The sequence below is a fragment of the Nymphalis io genome, chromosome 3, assembly GCF_905147045.1.
Source record: "Nymphalis io chromosome 3, ilAglIoxx1.1, whole genome shotgun sequence".
Taxonomy (NCBI): Eukaryota; Metazoa; Arthropoda; class Insecta; order Lepidoptera; family Nymphalidae; genus Nymphalis; species Nymphalis io.
In genome coordinates, this window is record NC_065890.1 from 4,017,381 (window position 1) to 4,035,591 (window position 18,211).

General features: G+C 30.0%; 2 protein-coding genes across 2 annotated transcripts; one reads left to right on the forward strand and one right to left on the reverse strand.

Moving 5' to 3' along the window:
- The first annotated feature begins 169 nt into the window (after positions 1–169).
- LOC126781342 (putative leucine-rich repeat-containing protein DDB_G0290503) lies at positions 170–12,850 on the forward strand. Its single transcript, XM_050506284.1, has 21 exons — positions 170–618; positions 1,364–1,405; positions 1,489–1,521; positions 1,611–1,634; positions 1,701–1,724; positions 1,796–1,816; positions 2,352–2,375; positions 2,460–2,541; positions 3,278–3,363; positions 3,566–3,685; positions 3,783–4,646; positions 4,720–4,909; positions 5,054–6,465; positions 6,542–6,670; positions 6,749–6,950; positions 7,487–10,071; positions 10,161–10,427; positions 10,675–10,801; positions 11,334–11,478; positions 11,864–11,981; positions 12,601–12,850. Exons 1-21 carry the CDS (start codon positions 271–273, stop codon positions 12,718–12,720), a joined length of 6,963 nt encoding a protein of 2,320 aa, XP_050362241.1. The 5' UTR covers positions 170–270; the 3' UTR covers positions 12,721–12,850.
- An 80-nt stretch (positions 12,851–12,930) lies between these two features.
- LOC126781358 (integrin beta-1-like) lies at positions 12,931–16,653 on the reverse strand. The gene is made up of 8 exons (XM_050506308.1): positions 16,479–16,653; positions 15,970–16,376; positions 15,401–15,899; positions 14,991–15,325; positions 14,725–14,832; positions 14,436–14,643; positions 13,796–14,168; positions 12,931–13,181 (listed from the first exon to the last, which is right to left on the reverse strand). The coding sequence occupies exons 1-8, from the start codon at positions 16,620–16,622 to the stop codon at positions 12,979–12,981; spliced, it is 2,277 nt and encodes a 758-aa protein (XP_050362265.1). The 5' UTR covers positions 16,623–16,653; the 3' UTR covers positions 12,931–12,978.
- Positions 16,654–18,211: the final 1,558 nt, after the last annotated feature.

Sequence of the window (18,211 nt, forward strand, 5' to 3'; positions counted from 1 at the left end):
CCTCTTTATTATCATACAAAAAAAAGTACACTAATTCAAATTTGACATTCTATAATTATAAGTCACCGTTCCGTCCAGATATCTGATGACAATTAATAATATTTTATATATTTGTTATTTACATTTTACCGTACGTAATAAGGTTGCAAAATATTTTTGAAAATAATGATATTATGCGTAAAATGATAACTGATAATTATAAAACGTAAAAACTAGAAACGCCTATATGTTTAAACAAATATTAACTTACTGTGACCAAAGTTTTCGGCGATGTCATTTATAACGAAAAGGGAGCGTGTGTTCAATGAATATGATCTATTCGACCTACCGGCACGAAATGAGGGTAAACTGAAAGCCTACTCATCATGCACGGACGCGAGAGCTTGGTCTCACTTCTGTTCGGACAAAACAGAACATTTAGTAGAGATCATAAAAAGGAATAATGAAACACATCGACCCAAATATATACCGACCGACGTGATTGTCAATACTTTGATGACATCCAAGAATGCGGAGATCGCTCGATTGAAACGAAAAATAGGAGAATTTGAACAAATGTTGGCTGCTTACGACGATTTGGATCTAACGTGTGAACAAAAATGTGATATAGCTAATGCTGTAAGTAATATCGGAATATTACCATGTATGTATTATATATTAAGCGACCGGAATAAATAAAGTGAAGTTACCTATAAGGTGAAAAGATATAATACAGAGTTGTTGTAATATTGAAATATAATCATTTATTTAATACACGGTTTCAGTAACAGTAGAGTACAGTAACAGCCTGTCAATGTCCCACTGCAGGGTTAAGGCTTCCTCTCCCTTTTGAGAAGGTTTCAACCATGTTAAATTTGGATTATATCATGCTTCTATCATACATTTTATTTTGTTGGTTTAAGTTTATGGATTGTTAGACTTCTTGGGGTAGTAGCATTATAATATACATTACTCAATAAATAGACTATCGAATCCAAATTATCCTTAAGAAAAAGTATATACATACAAATCAATGAATCTCGTTTTTTTTTTGTATAAGTAGGACGAACGAAAAAATGTGCCACTTAATCGTAAATACCACCATAAATATCGGTACTGGAAGAAATATTTACCATTCCTTACATCGCCAATGCACCCCCAACCTTAGTTTGAGTCCGAGTTAGATGTTTGGTCTCTTGTGCTTGTAGTTCCTGATTCACTCACACTTCAAACCGGAACACAACGATACTATTGCTGTTTGGCTGTAAAATATCTAATGAGCGGGTGGTACCCAACAGACACAAAGTCCTACCACCAAGTAAATACAACTAAATCACTTATCGTTAGATTTTGTCAGCTTTAAATGTACATTTTATTTTTATAGCATGCAGCTATTAAGGCAGCCAATAAGGAACTAGACGAAATGGTAAGAATATTTGTTTTTGTACGAACCATTGATAGTTGATCTGGATACTAGTTCTTATTAACCATTTTGTCACATTATTACAGTGGCTTGACTTGGATCTTTCTGGTTTCACAGAGGTAAAAAATAATACAAAATAATTATAATATACTATAACATTTGTGGATAATATTATTACTGGTATTATATGTATATTTTTTGTTTTTAGGGAATCGATTCAGAAGCGTTTGAGGTATGTTTTAATAAAAAATCATAATTTTATGTTCACAGAATATGACTAAATACAATTTTTTTTCAGACTGGAAAATCAAGAGGGGACGAGGTATGTACTCATTTTCATATCTTATTATTATAAATATTGTTTAAACTATTTTAATTTTTTTTTTGTTACAGCCCAGTCGATATACGGGAGAGGTTAGTGAATATTGAATAGTGAGTATGTAACAGCGGTGGCGAGTCAAAACCTACAATTTATGTGGGCAAGATACATTTTGCGAGGTCAGAAGGCCTAGACTGAATAAAAACATATGTATTTAGTGATGTATTATAATATCGATTCGATAAACGATAAACCTCCGGGGCGCGGGTCCTCCCAGATCGCGAGGCCGTTGGTGGCGCCTCTGTGTAACAGCTTGTAATTGTTCCACAGGTGGGCAAATAATTTCTCGTGAGCCCACGTGATAGATTTAATATTCGGCTTAAACATTCTGATTTCTTATTACTGCTAATTTTATTGGTCTTATTAACGTGGAAGTAGGCGACATCATGCTCATCGTCCTCTTTATCTGACCGTAAATATTCTAAAACTTATCGAGCGTACCTCGACAAATAATGTAAGTGAAAGCGGAACACTTGAATAATGTAATATGATAAACATTTACACTACATTTAATAGCAATATAAATAATTTTTATTAATACCTCATTTATAGTAATGATTTTAATTACAGACTGGAAAGTCACGTGGTGATGAGGTAAGGTTATTTTTTTTTTTTCATTAAAATACTCTTATTTAAAATAAGGTGACGTTAAAATTTAATAAAATTAAATAATTACAGTGGATTATGGGAAAAGTATCAACACCGAAGATGGAAACGAAAAGCAATCAAATTGAAACGTATAAAATAGACGCGAGTACATGTAAGGCAAACTATTTCATACGCACATATTTTATTTTATTATATTTTGTTTGGAATATATAAAATCTTTAAAAGTTAGTAAACTGTCTATGACCTCACCCCAATATCTTTAATGAGAGTATTGGCAAAGCTACGTGAGACGACTATGTCGGACGAACAAATTATACAGTCAGTTAACTTAGAGACAAATAATATGTAAATAATGTATAGTTGAATAAATCGAGACTAAAGACATATAAATTCAAAATTCAAATTTATTTATTTGCAAAGTTGTAGGTACAATTTTGATGTTACAATGGTTAAAATCTCGCTATAAGATGATATGTAAATGCAAATATCATGTATTTATATGTAAGGGAATAAATACTAGTAATTAAATATAATAATCTTAGTTTTGACTCGTATACGACTAATGGCAACTTTGACAGTGACATATACATGAGTCAGTGGAGCGGGGTTCGAAATCATTGAATTAAAAACACTCGACCGTGCCGCACGTACACACTGACTATGTCGGACGAACAAATTATACAGTCTCTCCTGCTTCTGCAACATTTAAATATATTATAAAAAATACGTACAATATTAGACTGCCTTATAGTAACAATAATAATACATAATTTCTCAGTCTCCTCATTCTCATTGTTGTGTCTATATACTAACTTGTTTGGTTTAAGTCATAAGGATATATAACTAGCACTAACAAAACTTTAAAAATATCAATTTCATATTATTAGCTGCTCATGATAAAAGAATCGATGAATTACAAGAAACTATAATATGCAAAGATGCCAAGTTAAATGCAATGCAAAATACTATTGCGGTGAGTTTTTAATTACTAGAATTTACTATTATTGTCTATAATTAAAAGCCTGTTTATGTCCCACTGCTGGGCTCTTATGAAGAGGTTTGTTGCTTACTAAGCCTCGATGCTTTAATGCTGGTTAGTAGATATTATAAAAGTTTATTTTTATTATTTTATCTGTAATCTAAAAAAATCAATGTCTAATGTCTCGTGTACCCAGGTTATGGAAAACGATGTTTGTGAACCATATTGCATTTACGCGCATATTTATACAGCACTAGAGAAAATATTCGCAACGTTATGCCAAAATGAAAAATATAAACAATATTTAGATTTATTGGTAAGTTATTATACCACCACAGAGATATAAGTATATTGTGATTTATTTATTGTGAATAACTATATAACATGTAATAACAATATTTATTATATTTTAGACTAATGGGAAAGATACGAGAGGCATAGATGTTAAAGGGAAAATTATTTTTAAAATAAAAGTTTTAGAGAAATTCAGCCTTGCTTTAATTGCTCCTTGCACACAGGAATCAAGTTCTGTAAAACAAGATTGCTCATGTTATCGTGCTGAAATTGTAACACGTGTAGAGACTGCTTTTGCATTAACGTCTGCTGAGAGCAAAATACCCAGTTTAGATACTAAAAGAGCACATCTTGTTGCTGACATCATGCAAAATGAAGATATGAAAGAGATACTTAGCAAGGAAAGCTTATCTCAAAAAATTGAAGACGATCAATTAGATGAATGTTTTGTAGTTGATGACGACAATTTGAACGTAAAAAACCTTAAACGTTTAAAAAATTTACAATTGAATTATGATGACTTATTACAATGTTATGATAACCTGAAACACGAAAGAGATAGCCTTAATTCACGTTGTCAAAAATACTTTGAATTAGAAAATGAGTTTGAATGCTTACAAAATAAACTAAAGGAATATAATGAATTATGGAAAGACAGAGAATTTTATCGCAAGCGTTCGGAAGATCTCGATGCATTAAAAGAAAATTACTATGTACTTTCTGAAGAGACAGCGAATATAGAAACACAATTAAAGGCTGAACAAGAAATCAACAAAAATAAATCTGTCACCATTGATGAACTAAGAAATGAAAATATCAGACTTGAAAATAGAATAAGTGAAATCTGTTTGTCTTATGAAAAGCAAAGAAATGTTTTCATTTGTAAATTAAAAGAATGTGAGTGTAAAATGATGTGCCAGGAACAACAAATAAAAAGCCTCACAAATCAAATCGATAGTATATTGAATGGAGATAGCAACAATGTTAGAAACTGATAAAAAATATTATTGTTTTCATACTTTTCATTTTGTTTAGATATTTATTTTGCATTACTAGATTCTTCAAAATGAAGATGATACACAAACTATGGAACTAATGGATGAAATAAAATCACAAAAGGAACAAATAATAAACTTAAAGGATGCTTTGTGTTGTAGTGAAGAGGAGAAACAATATTTTCATGAGGAATTTGAAAGAAAACTTGAAGTCATCAATGAGTTAAAGCTAGAAATAGAGGCTTGGAAAAGTAATACATTGTTCATTTATAATATTACTTCATTATATGTTATAAAATATCAAACATAGTTTATATCTTTTATGGGATTTAGACTACTTACATATTATGCATAATATAACTATTCCTTAATAATATTATCTTAACCTTTTTAAGGCAAATACGAAGAAACTAATCAATATTTAGGAAACTATTTAGAGAAATGCCAAATGCAAATAAATGAATTAAAAGATAGTAATAATAGTACTGTGGAAAATTTAAATTACATCATAAATAGTAAATCACAAGAAATAAATGTTTTAACTGATGAGCTAGATCGTAAAAATGTTGAAAACGAGAATCTCGTAAGACAAGTAAAAAGTATATACAACGATTTCGAAAATAAAGTGACATTACTCGAAAGTGAAAAGAAGATTGCAATAAGCTCGATTCATTCCGCAAAAAAAGAAAGTTTAGAAATCCTTCAAAATGTCAAAAATTACGAAAACACTAACACTGGGGAAAGTAATGAAAGTGTAGAAATGAAATACCAAACAAAAAACAATAGTCCAAAAAGGTTTATCGATCAAAGTTTAGATAGTGATAATGTATATTTCTTAAAAGAAATTCAATTATTGCGTGAAATAAACCAAGAAAGTGTACATATTTTACAGAATGAAAATATGCAACTTAAAAGGTCCTTTGAAGAAATCAATCACGAAACAGAAAAAATGAAAATGGAACTTCACAAACAAGACGATTTTATACAAAAATTTAATAAATTAAAAGAAAGCCACGATCATCTTTTAAATGAAAAAGAAAAGCTACAAAACGACTTACATAACAAAACGTTTGAACTGGAAAACATACTTCATGCCTTTCAACTAACAAAAAAAGAAAGTGAAACTTTGATAGATCAGTTACATAAATCTGAATGTTTTCAAGAAGAGTACATAAAGTTAAACGAGGCTTATCAAAAATTAATAGCCGATAGAATTTTTTTACAAAATAAATTGTCAAAAGTAGAAAAAGAGTTAGAAGATTCACTTAATGCTTATAATAGTATAAGTAAAGAAAATGAAGTTTTGCAATTAAATTTAACGGACAAAATAAATATAGAACAATCTTTTTCTAATCTAAAAGAAAATTACAAAAAATTAAAAGACACAAACACTATTTTACAAAAAGACTTTTACAATAAAACTGCCGAAATAAACGATTTATACAACGTCTTAGAAAACAAAAATAAGGAAAATGAACATTTAAATGAAAAAATTAAAAATTTTGAAATTCAAGAACAGGAAGCTGCATGTAGTATAAATTCTTTAAAAGCTAATGGTTCAAATATGAAATTAAAATTAAATTCTTTAACGAATGATTATGCACACTTAGAAAGAAATTTTAACAACTTGACTGAAACTTACGGAAAACTAAAACTAGAGAAAGAAAACTTGCAAAAAGATTTAGAAAAACAACTAGAAGTTTTGAATAAATTACAACAAGAAAATAACAGTTTAAATAATGAAAGCAAAAATCTATTAATACATAACGAAGACTTAGAAAAGGCACTGATACAAGTCCGTGTAGAGGTTAACAAATAATATTTGATGTGATGTTAATTATCAGCTCAATAATGATTAATTAATATACAATTTCCTTTTTTAGAATTCCACGAAATCTGAATCTCTACATGTTTGCTATCACGATATTAAAAAAGAAATAGATAATCTTCGAGAAGAAAAAATATCTTACCATAAAAAGATAACAGACTTACTTGATAAATTAGAGGAATCGGTAAAACAAATATATTTCTTTTATTATTTATTTATATTACAAAGAACTTAACACTTTATAATACGTTGAAATTTTTAGGAGTTTCTTACAAGTGATCTTTCAGAACAGATTATTAGCAAAGACAAAAAAATATCTACCTTAGAAAACCACATCAACGAATTAGAAGATGAAATAAGAAAACTCCAATACAATCTAAATGAAGTAATTGAATCCGGGGAACAAATAAGACAGCTTAGCTACGAAAGAATTGAGCAATCTTTTAAGACGATAGAGGCCCACCGTAATAGCTTTATGTTTTTATTACATAATATATGTTTTTTTAAATGTACTTACTACAGCTTGTTGCATAATATATCTTATCTTAATATAATATACAGTAACAGCCTGTTAATGTCCCACTGCTGGGCTAAGGCCCCCTCTCCCTTTTGAGGAGAAGGTTTGGAGCTTATTCTACCACGCTGCTTCAATGCGGGTTGGTAGAATACACACGTGGCACAATTTCGATGAAATTAGACAAATGCAGGTTTCCTCACGATGTTTTCCTTCACCGTCAAGCACGAGATGAATTATAAACACAAATTAAGCACATGAAAATTCAGTGGTGCTTGCCCGGGTTTGAACCCACGATCATCGGTTAAGATTCACGCGTTCTTACCACTAGGCCATCTCGGCTTTTTTATAATATAAATACTAAATAATACCAGGGATATTTCTACAAATGTATAGGTTGAAATTGGTCTCGGTCTCAGTTTTTATTACATATATTAAGCCAATAACTTTAACAATTTATTAACATTAGCAAATAATTTAATGTAGATTCAAAGGCAACACATAACATGAAAATGGATTTGGCTCAACTTGGAGGAACGGAGGACTCATTTGAAGATGAAAATAAGTACCTCATACAAATGAAAGACCTAAAGGATGAAAGACTAGCAATTATTTCCAAAATAAAAGAATTAGAGCTAAGATATCTTGGAGATACTAACTTGTCTAAGATTAACAGCACACTCAAAGATGTAATGGTATCGTTGAATCGGTTGAATAAATATATTAGCGAAAAAAATAGTTCATTTACAACAACTTTATCTAATGTACAAGCTTCTTATCAATTACTTAAATCCAAAGCCAAAGAAGCTAAGATTATTGCAGAAAAAGAAAGAGAAAATATAATTCATGAAAAAGAAGAAATACATAGGGAAAGAAAAAAACTCGAAGAACATTTAGATAACCTCAAAAGTGAAAAAAAAAATTATGAAAAGTTTATAAATGATTTAGAAGGAGAAATTATGAATCAAAAGTTAATTTTTAATCGAGTTAAGCAATTGAATGAATGTGATATTACGAAATTAAAAGAAGAAAATTTATCTCTTCAGGATCAGTACGATAATTCCTTAAACGTAATTGGAGAATTACAAGAAAAACTTAACACTGAAATTACAGACAAAAATAGATACCTAGATGATATAGAAAAGTCAAAATCTTTCATAGAAGAAAAAAATAAGCAAATTGCTGAACTACAAACGTATTTTGAAGAAATAAAAAATAAACCTACCAAAAATTTTACAGCTCAGACAGATCTACTTTCAAGTACTAAAGATGTTTACTCTCAAACTGACACCCAAAGCAATTTAATAGAATGTACGAATGAAAATAATTTAAATATGTTAACAGCGTCTATTGAAAACGCATCCGAAATATTAAAATTGAATAAGGAACAAGGAAATTTCAATCTTACTGATTTTTTTAAAACGGAAGACGGAAAGCTCACTGTTGATTGCGTAAAATATATCTATATGAACTATAAAGTAAAAAGACTTAGTCTTGGTAGACTAGAGCAGTATTCAATAGCTGATCTACATAAAAATGAAATGTTGGATGATAATGAACGGAAGTTATTAAATAATTTAAACTCATCGGTTAATAATGATAGCGTTCTCGACATTTGCAGTACACAAATGCTAACCAGTACTACTGAAAACAATTGCGACGATGATAACTGCATGAGTAAGGATCAAACTGAAAGTTTTAAGTCGTGCAGCAATGATAAAAAACACAAAAAATATGAAAATGATTTCGATAGCAATAATAGCTTTAAAGAAAAAATTGCATTTGATGATTCACCTGCATCAACAGATAAGGACATGTTTTTAATTTATAAAGAAAGCCAAAGCATTTTTGATGAACAAGCTAACAACGAAAACAAACCATGGCCTCAAAACGATTTGATAAATATGATTGTGGAGAGAGCAGTTGTTCACACAAATAAAGACCTACTTCAAAGGAGACAAAAGATCGTAAAAGATACAAAGAAACATCCAGATGACGAAAAGAAATACGATGATAGTATTAAAACGAAACTTAAAATTAATTTACCGACAGTATTCACAGATTTCTCGACTTCCACTGTATCAGATGCAGATACAAAGTCTTTAGATTCATATAATCGACCAATTAATGCTTCTTCTAGATGGGTAATACATTCAGATACTAAAATTAATAATAATAGCTCCAAAAACACGAATGAATCTAATATTGATTATACACTTTTGAATATAACCGATGATCAAGTTATTGATCATAATAAGATAATTTCTAAGAATAATAATGAGCATTCGAAACAGAAAACGCAAACCAGAAGCTTTAAAAGAAAACAATATAGATATAATGATGTTAATACTACAACGATTCAAATTGGAGAAACACAATCACCTGTCAAGTCAATTTGTAACAGTAATTCAAATCCTACTTTGTCTCGTATTAACGGTAATACTACGGTTTTAAAAGATGTACGTAATAACACAAATGAACCAAAGCGTAATGGAAGTAATTATAGACTCAACTACGTTTTGGACTATGTACAAAATGATATAGATTTTATTAATAATCTAAATTTAGATAATATTAAGCCATTGCGAAAAAGTTACAGTGAAAAAAGATTTAGCAATAAAAGTGAATTCTCGGAATCTGGAAAATCTAGTGTATTAAAATCCTCACCTGAACAATCCATATCAACAAAATCGAATTCAAAAACAACCAACGCAGTCACTGATCGTGGCATATTAGTAAAATTAGATGTAGCTGAAGTTGATTATCAAAATAAAATACAGAAACTTACTGACACGATGAAAGTTTTAGAAAAACATTACAAAAATAAATTAGATGCTGTTAAAACTCAATACGAAAATAACATTAAGCACATTATAAGTGAACATAATCAAGGAGTTGAGAATATTCAAAATCTTCACGAAGAAGCAGTAAATGAAATATTAAATAAACATGGAAATGAAATAGAAAACCTCAGATCTATGAGTATAGAAGCCATGCGTAAAGCAGAAAAACTTGGGAATGAAAATCGTTGCTTAAAATCAAAACTTAATAATAATATGACTTTGGACGAGGTGATCAATGTTTAAACGTATTTCATTAGTAAATGCAAATATGTATCTAATTATCAAAAGAAATAATATTAATTTTATTGTTATTGTAGATTCCAGTCAAAATTCTAACACCGGAATTGAAAAAGAAAAAAGGCAGAACTCGTACAGAAAACAAAACGTTAACTAAAACAATCGTAGACGCTTTTAATGTGAAACCAAAAAAGAGATCACATGGCCCCTGTACTTGCTCACTTGATATTAATATTTCTGACACTATTCGTAATATATTCGAACAAGTTGATGTTGATCAGCGGAAAATGGCAGAGATAGCGTATTTAAAATATATTGCTAACAAAATATTAAACGATACTGTTGAAGTAAGAACATTTTCAAGTTTCTTAATATAAAATTAGTATACTTTATAATTAATATCCGTTTCGTATATGAGTTACAAAAGCACTTCGGGCTTGTTCAATCTTATAAAACTGATTCGCATATTACTATGTATACTAATAATTATTATATAACTGTTTCATATTTATATATTATGCATTCTTAAAACAAATAGCTAAAAACAAATAACACTCTTACTAACAATTTGTAACACACTTTTATTAATTCCAGGTGTTGGATGCTCAGGAGCTATCTTTTTTGCATTTGAAAGTATGTCGCACATGGAAAGCAAGACTAAATAAGGAAGAAACTCACAAGAAAAGAATAATGAATAAACACCGGCAAACGCAGAAAAATAGTTAGTTTTTTTTATACGACCTTTTTTTTTGAAATTCGTACATACATTTATTGCTAAAAAAATGAAACTTCATATCATATAAATATACGATGCATTGTTTTTAATTGTTCATCAGCTTGGAATTAATCAATAAATAAACTTTTGAATTTTTAATCTATGTTATAATTTTCGATTTATATAAAAAAAATCGAATTATACGAAAAATGACGCTTTGATCGAATATAATGAATGTGACAAATTACATATAAATAGGTTTTCCATATAAACTTTCACTATGCTAAGCCTCACACTCCTCTGTGTGCGCGACATGTTTATGTCGCTTACAAAGTTTTCTTTTTACATATTAGTATATAGATAACAATGTAAATATGAAACATTTAAAAAAACCTGAAATGAAGCGTTGCGTATTTGACTATGGTATAAAACAATAAAATATAATATAAATACTATTAATAATTGATAGGAAAAAAGCTTAATCCAAAAAATAAAAACTGGTATTACAGTGTGTAACTGACTACTCATTATTGTACAGTGGCTGACCTAGATCGTAAGGTAGCAGAAGAATGGCGTCGTCTACAGGAAGTAAGAGAGGCGGTTTGCAGAGGTACTCCAAAGATATCGCGTGATAATAGTCCAGGATCAACAAATAAAATGCCAGCTGTAGCCGAGAAGGATGTGTACGTATATATATGTACTCCAACTCAAAGTTATAATCTAGATAAGAATCATATAATTTAATGAATTTAGCTATGTAATGATATGAGTGTGGTATGCTTGTGTCATTAAAATATGTTTATAATGTAGCCTGAGGTTAAATATAAAAGTGAGATACACACAGGCTATACGACACTTGATTATTTCTGCTCATAGGCATTGAGGCTGTACAAAATATACCTAACCTTTGACAGTATAACACACAATAAGCACAGACCAGCTTATACAGATTTAAAACAAAAAAAGTTAAAATTTTAATAGCTTTGCTTTTTAATTTGATTAACGATGTGAAAACAGATATTTTCATATTTCTTTAAATAAAAATTTAAGAAATGACTTTAATTTCAGTTGTAACTGCAATTACTTAAGCAGTAACATGGATGTTGAGGAAAGACGTTCCGCTGGAGACCTAGTGCCCAAACAAACATACACTAAGCCTAAGCGTGGCAAAATCGAGAGTCATAGAGTTAGTATTTTTTTATAATGTAATAAATTTTAAAACTTACTAATAATTCTTAAATCAAAATAATAGATTAGGATGATAAAAACGCTATGACCAGGAATTCCTGGAATCAACTTCCCGTAGCCGTTCGGTTCAAGTAACATTACCTTCATAATTGCGGTTATGCGGTCTGGGCATTGCAGTCTTGCAGTCAGTCGCAGCACAGCCCTGTGGATCTCAAAATATTCCTGCCCCCTTTTTTATCGCTTGTAAAACACATTACGCGTTTCCCCTATGAGAACAGTGGAAGGGTATGTGGGCCTCGTCGGTGCCTAAGGCGCCGAGTGCGCCCCGAACATCGGAATACCCACTAAAAAACCAATGATACCCTTTCCATCTTAACGAGGAGCGCCACGGGATCGCTTGCGCATGCCACCGTGACGAATATTCCTACCCCCTGAAATTTAATACTGGTAATAAGCAACTCAAGGACCCTAGGACCAGCGCTGCAAGAATTATATTCTAACTGTGTAAGATTAATACTTGTTCCTTATCTATTCAATCTAGATATATAATTTGTGTTTGCTCCTATACCTATGTATTTAATTAATTTTTTGACATAACAAAATAATTTTGTCTTTAGGCTGTTCTCGCAAAGCTTGATATCGAACAGCGTCGAGAGAAGAAACTTTATAATGACGAGACACCGACACGTCTAAAACGTTCGCACGATCGTCAAAATACACGGACCGCCAAAAAATAGTCGACAATTTGAAAACGAATTCAAATAAAATATCCAAAAACAATTTCACTTCATGAAATATTCCATAATATTATGAAATTATTAAAACCAGTGTAAAAGTCGATGTCGGTGTTGTTTTTTTGTATTTATTTTTACAAATGTTTTATAATAATTTATATATTGTCTTGATTAAATTTTGTGTGATTAAAAATTAAAAATGAAAATTAAACGTCTTTTAATAATTAATTTTATTACAATATTTGTTTAAAAGTTTCAAGATCAGCCGTCATAGGCGGGATTTGAGAAGTTCGTAGCTGGTGATTGATATAAAGGATTTATAGATGTATCGAATCCTGCAGCGGCAGATTCATTTGCAAATTTATCATATTCCCGTTTATCGTGTAGGTCAACTAGAACTTTCCACGCAATTAGAGTTAACAGTCCAATCAATAAAACCGCACCTATGACACTTCCAACAGCAACTGTGAAAGAAACATTATTACAATGTACAGATGATATTGTAAGGTGAGAAGAGGTAAGTGGAGAGTTTTGAGAGTTGACATAATAATTGTGATTTTCTTAGCGTCGGTTACAGTTGCTTAAGAAAATGAATGAAATAAAATAATTGATATACGTATATATAAATATACATATTATATTTTTTTTGTTATAAGTAAAATCTAATCTAAATCTAATCAAACTATGGAATTCCTTGCCTCGAGAAATTCGTCAAGCTGAAGCCGTACATATTTTTAAGTCGTTTGCATAATTATTATCTATCAATTTAACTAGAGCATGTTGTATTATTATATGTATATGGTTGTTTATTTCTTATATAATTATGTATGTATGTATATATGTATAAGTGTATGTATATATATATATATATATATATATATATATGTATGTATGTAGGTTGGTATATTACATATTTGTATTAAGCTTAATAAATTTTAAGTATAAGTCGTTCGCACACTATGCCCGATTAGTGATCCTGGCTAAAAAACACAAACATTTCTCTTACAGAGGTTGCCTGGAAGAGTGTGTGTGCAATAAAGGATTAATAAATAAATAAAATCTGAATTAATGTACTTACTCCACACGTTAGCAATTGGTGGCTTCTCTAACTCATTTTGAATAATGAGGTGTAACTTGCTGTTTGAAGATGTTGAATAATAATATTTAAACACAAAAATTTGTTCATCTTCCAAGATTTTTCTACACCAGTACTTAGCCATGTACCAATCTGGTGAATTTATTTCTGTTTTATTGACAATAGTAACTTCTGTGTTTGTTTGATTAAATTTCAAATCACAAACATTTTTATTTTCGTTGAAATTACAATATGCAAAATCTTCCAATTCCTTGCAACGTTTCATTGCTACTTCTTCACAATCATCGCAAAATTGACCAGAACACACTTTGCATTCACATTTGCCACATGAGCAGTCACCATTCCCCGAACATACCTGATATATCATTTCACATTTACTATTAATCACTAATGGTACTAAGAAATTTAGTTTTACTTTTGAAATTAAAATGACTTTAATCTAAATCTGTGCCGTTGTATATTTCACTATGACAAGGATTTGACATTTTAAGATAAGTTCAAGTAATTAATGATTTTTAATTTAATATTCCTATAGACTTATATAGACTGTTTTTTTTAACACATTAAATAAAGCTCTCGTTTTACCGGAATTATTTTGAAGTGTAATGTTATTGTACCTTACCTCTTTAGAATAGGGTGCTTTGCAGCTTTCATTATTATTAGGACATCTGCAATCCTCGCCGATCCAATTGGGAGAGCATTGGCACTGTCCATATTTACATATACCATGATCAGCACATAGTAAGCCTTCGGGGCTAGGGCATGCTTTATCGTCATATTCACAGTATGGACCCGAGAAACCTGGTGAACATGGGTCGCATTTTCCGCAGCTATATCGTTAAAATAAGTTTTAAATATATACAATATATTTTCATATTGTACAAGACAATTTTTACAAGTCACTTAGTTACCTGCAAGTTCCATGCCCGCTACAGATAAGGGTTTGGTTATCCTTTTTACATCGATCTTCATCCTGTGTATCACTTGAAATTCCATTACATTGACAACTAGATCCATACCTGAAAATCGAATATAAAAACCATTTAAATGCGAGTTGGATATCCATTAAAAGGTTATCGCACTTTGAAGTAATAATAATTTAGATAAGAAAAGTTATTTTAGTTGTCAATTAGGATATAAATAATAATTAAATAAATTTATAAAAAAAGCCTATCACCTGTCACTATCGCAATTGCAAATTCCACATTGATATGTCCCAGCATTATTACATATATCCGAATTGTCTATCCCACTTCCTGGTTCTTCACAATCACATTGACAATATATATCAACTTGTATATTCAATTTTTCATTCAACATTCGTGGTCCAATTTCCACATCGTGTTTATAATTATTTTTCGGTGGACATGATGTTATTGTTAAAGTACCCGTTAATTCAACAGATTGATTATGTTTCAGCTCACATTCATTGTCCTTACTACAGTCTTGATCAAGTGTTAAATGCATAAAGGATGGAATCTTATAATTTAGGTAAACTTTTCTAATTAAACTCTAAAAATGATAATAAATTGTTCAGGCGAATGTCTAATTTGGAATAAAAAATCAAACATAGTTAGAATTACTTACCAGGTATTCTGTTTTAATAACATCTGCCAGTGTTGAATCTGCTTTTAATGGGACATATTTTGAACCTAATACGTTTTTCTCCAAGGCTTTGTAGTGTGGTTCGACATGTTCATCAGCAGAAAATATAACCATGATATTATTTTCTGCAGCTACTTTATTTATTTGACTGACAGATGGATAGTCTAATTCTAGCTCCATTTGGTATTTATTATTAACTACATAACATTTCATGTCATGTGGTCGAGCTGCACCGACAAATTTTCCATCGCCCGCACTATGGTACGTTGAATCAGTACTTAATACAATAATTTTTCGCGCGTTATCTCTCCATCCCACTTCTTTTTTACAAACCATTGCTTGCATAAGACCATCTAAGCTGGCTTCAGGATCATCATAATTAGAACCATTAAGTTTTTCATTTAAAGCTTCTCTGAATTTGTTCATATTGTCAGTCAAAGATAAATGATTTTTAAACGAATATGAATTTTGTTGTGAGTCACTAAAAATAAGAATTTGTAATTAATAGATAATATCAGAAACTAAACAAAAGCGAATTATTATTTACTTACTCAACATATGGTAAAGAGTTTTTCTCAACGAAACTTCCAACACCTAAGCGAACGTTATTCGTAATCTTAGTTAGTTCATTGTAGATGTTGAATCCTTGATTTTTAAGTGTTTCTGCATGTTTTGTCATAGTATGTGAGTAGTCCATCAAATAATATACATCTAATGGGTAATGTTTTGCAGGTTTATATGACATTGCAATTTTCACGGGTATTCCGGGCCTCGCCTTAATATTCAAAGACTGAGGTCTGAATTGAATAACTGGGTCTCCTTTTTCCCCTGCATTAAAATCTTTATCCATTGTCACAATCTTTTCTGTTTCTGGATCGTATATAGGTGTACCGTTACACCAAAGCTTGCTTTCGGTTACCTTAATTCTCGACTTGCATCTTGGACCTTCATGTACTTCCTAATTTTTTTTAGAATTAAATAGTAATATTTAAAATTTCATTTAATAAATGAACATTTATTATATAATTAAAGTAAATTATTATAAATTAAATTTCCTTACAGCAGAGCACCAAACACAGCGATCCAAAGCGTATCCAATACATGACCCACATGTTTCAAAGTCACTGCAGTCTGTTTCACAAAAAACTATACATATTTTCATGCATAATAAAAATAATACATAATTTAAACTCATTTTTATCATCGGTCATCGATGTAGGGCGTAAAATAATGACTGATTCATATATTAATTTAGATGTATAAGGAGTAAGAAGTGTCATTTAAAGACGGTTTTTCACTATGGGATGTAATATATGAATAATATATAACATCAAAAGATTCAAATGAATACCGCTAAGTTAATACTTATAATAAACATAATTGTTTAACATACCTTTTATCTGTATTGTTATATTCCAAACCAAATTTATTCTCAGTCGATCGTGCAATATTTTAAGGGAAATTAAGCTATCAGTAGAACCCCCTTTCAAGCGATCGTTCCTCATCAGAATCAATTTCTATTTGTGATAATATATTTATTAGCGATAGTGTGGATATTTCTAAATCACATAAAGTATGAATGCTGATTATAGGATGTAATTTATATAATACTAGAAGCGCTTTAACCGCGGCTTCACTATCAATTTTCTTCAAAAACCCCTATTTTTTGAATTGATGGTTGAATTTTCAAAAATCCTTTCTTAGTGCTTACCTATTGTGTAAAAGGAACCCATTTGCCATGGTGCTAGCCCCAGCAGTTTGGGATATACTATGTCAGTCAGTTATTCTTTTATATATTGGAAGTGTAAGATATGTATATATTATATTTCTTACTGAAAAACCAGCTTAAAGCTGATAATTGGTTGTTGCTACGAATTACTAATGGCGGAAAATTAATTTTAAACTCCATTATCTCTGTCGGATTTTGTATTACGTATTTTGTAATCCTGAACAATATTTTTTATTAAAATCGACAAATACATTAGTTAATCTTAATTTTAAAAGTTAATTATAATACAATAGGTAAAGTTTCGAATTGACATTAAGTATTTAACAGAAATATGAAAGTTAAATGGCTTAAATTAATATTTATGATACAAAAGATAAAGTAATCTATGTTTAAACGACGTTTCTCAAAAAAAGATATCGTTCGTCATTTTACATAAATAATGAATATAAGATCAAGAGGTATATTATTATTCATTTAAAAATATAATAATAACAAAAATAAGTTCTGATGTTTTATACAGTTATCAAGAAACGGATTCAACCTAATTAGAATAAATAAATTTATATTTTCCTGGTAGCATTATCCTCACCTACTTATAAAGGGGCAGATCATTTTATAATTTATTTTAAACTTTAAGCTTTAATAGATTGTTAAATATAAAATAATATAATTTAAAAATGCTTCAAATAATAAAATTAATCACGGGTCCTCAAAATAGCTCTCGTGGATTACTGAATGACAAAAATAAATTAGGAAGCTATCGAATAAAACTTTCTGACATATTATATGACGCTTTGGGACCGCACTTAAAGCACAAAAATCAAATGTGGTGACTTTTTCCTAACATATGCATCTCTTGTACATATATAGCATGATATGTAGTACAGAAAGCAAAAAATTGTATAAAACTTAACAACTTAAAGAGAAATATTAAAAATATTTGAACGTAAGTAATAATTAATAAGGAAAATGACTTTGAAAATGACCAGGCAACGTTGTAGTGCCGCTTCCCTTAAATACGACTCCGCAATTGCACATTTTTCCTTTATTTACCATTTTAAATC

Bases quoted from the DNA above. Each gene is read 5' to 3' on its own strand.
- LOC126781342 (XM_050506284.1), top strand. From the start codon at position 271: ATGTCATTTATAACGAAAAGGGAGCGTGTGTTCAATGAATATGATCTA. The intron at 1,635-1,700 runs GTATGTTTTAAT...ATTTTTTTTCAG, and splicing joins TCGATTCAGAAGCGTTTGAG to ACTGGAAAATCAAGAGGGGA. The intron at 10,428-10,674 runs GTAAGAACATTT...TATTAATTCCAG, and splicing joins TATTAAACGATACTGTTGAA to GTGTTGGATGCTCAGGAGCT.
- LOC126781358 (XM_050506308.1), bottom strand. From the start codon at position 16,622: ATGATAAAAATGAGTTTAAATTATGTATTATTTTTATTATGCATGAAA. The intron at 15,900-15,969 runs GTAAGTAAATAA...TCTTATTTTTAG, and splicing joins AACTCTTTACCATATGTTGA to TGACTCACAACAAAATTCAT. The intron at 13,182-13,795 runs GTAAGTACATTA...TTTCTTTCACAG, and splicing joins ACCAATTGCTAACGTGTGGA to TTGCTGTTGGAAGTGTCATA.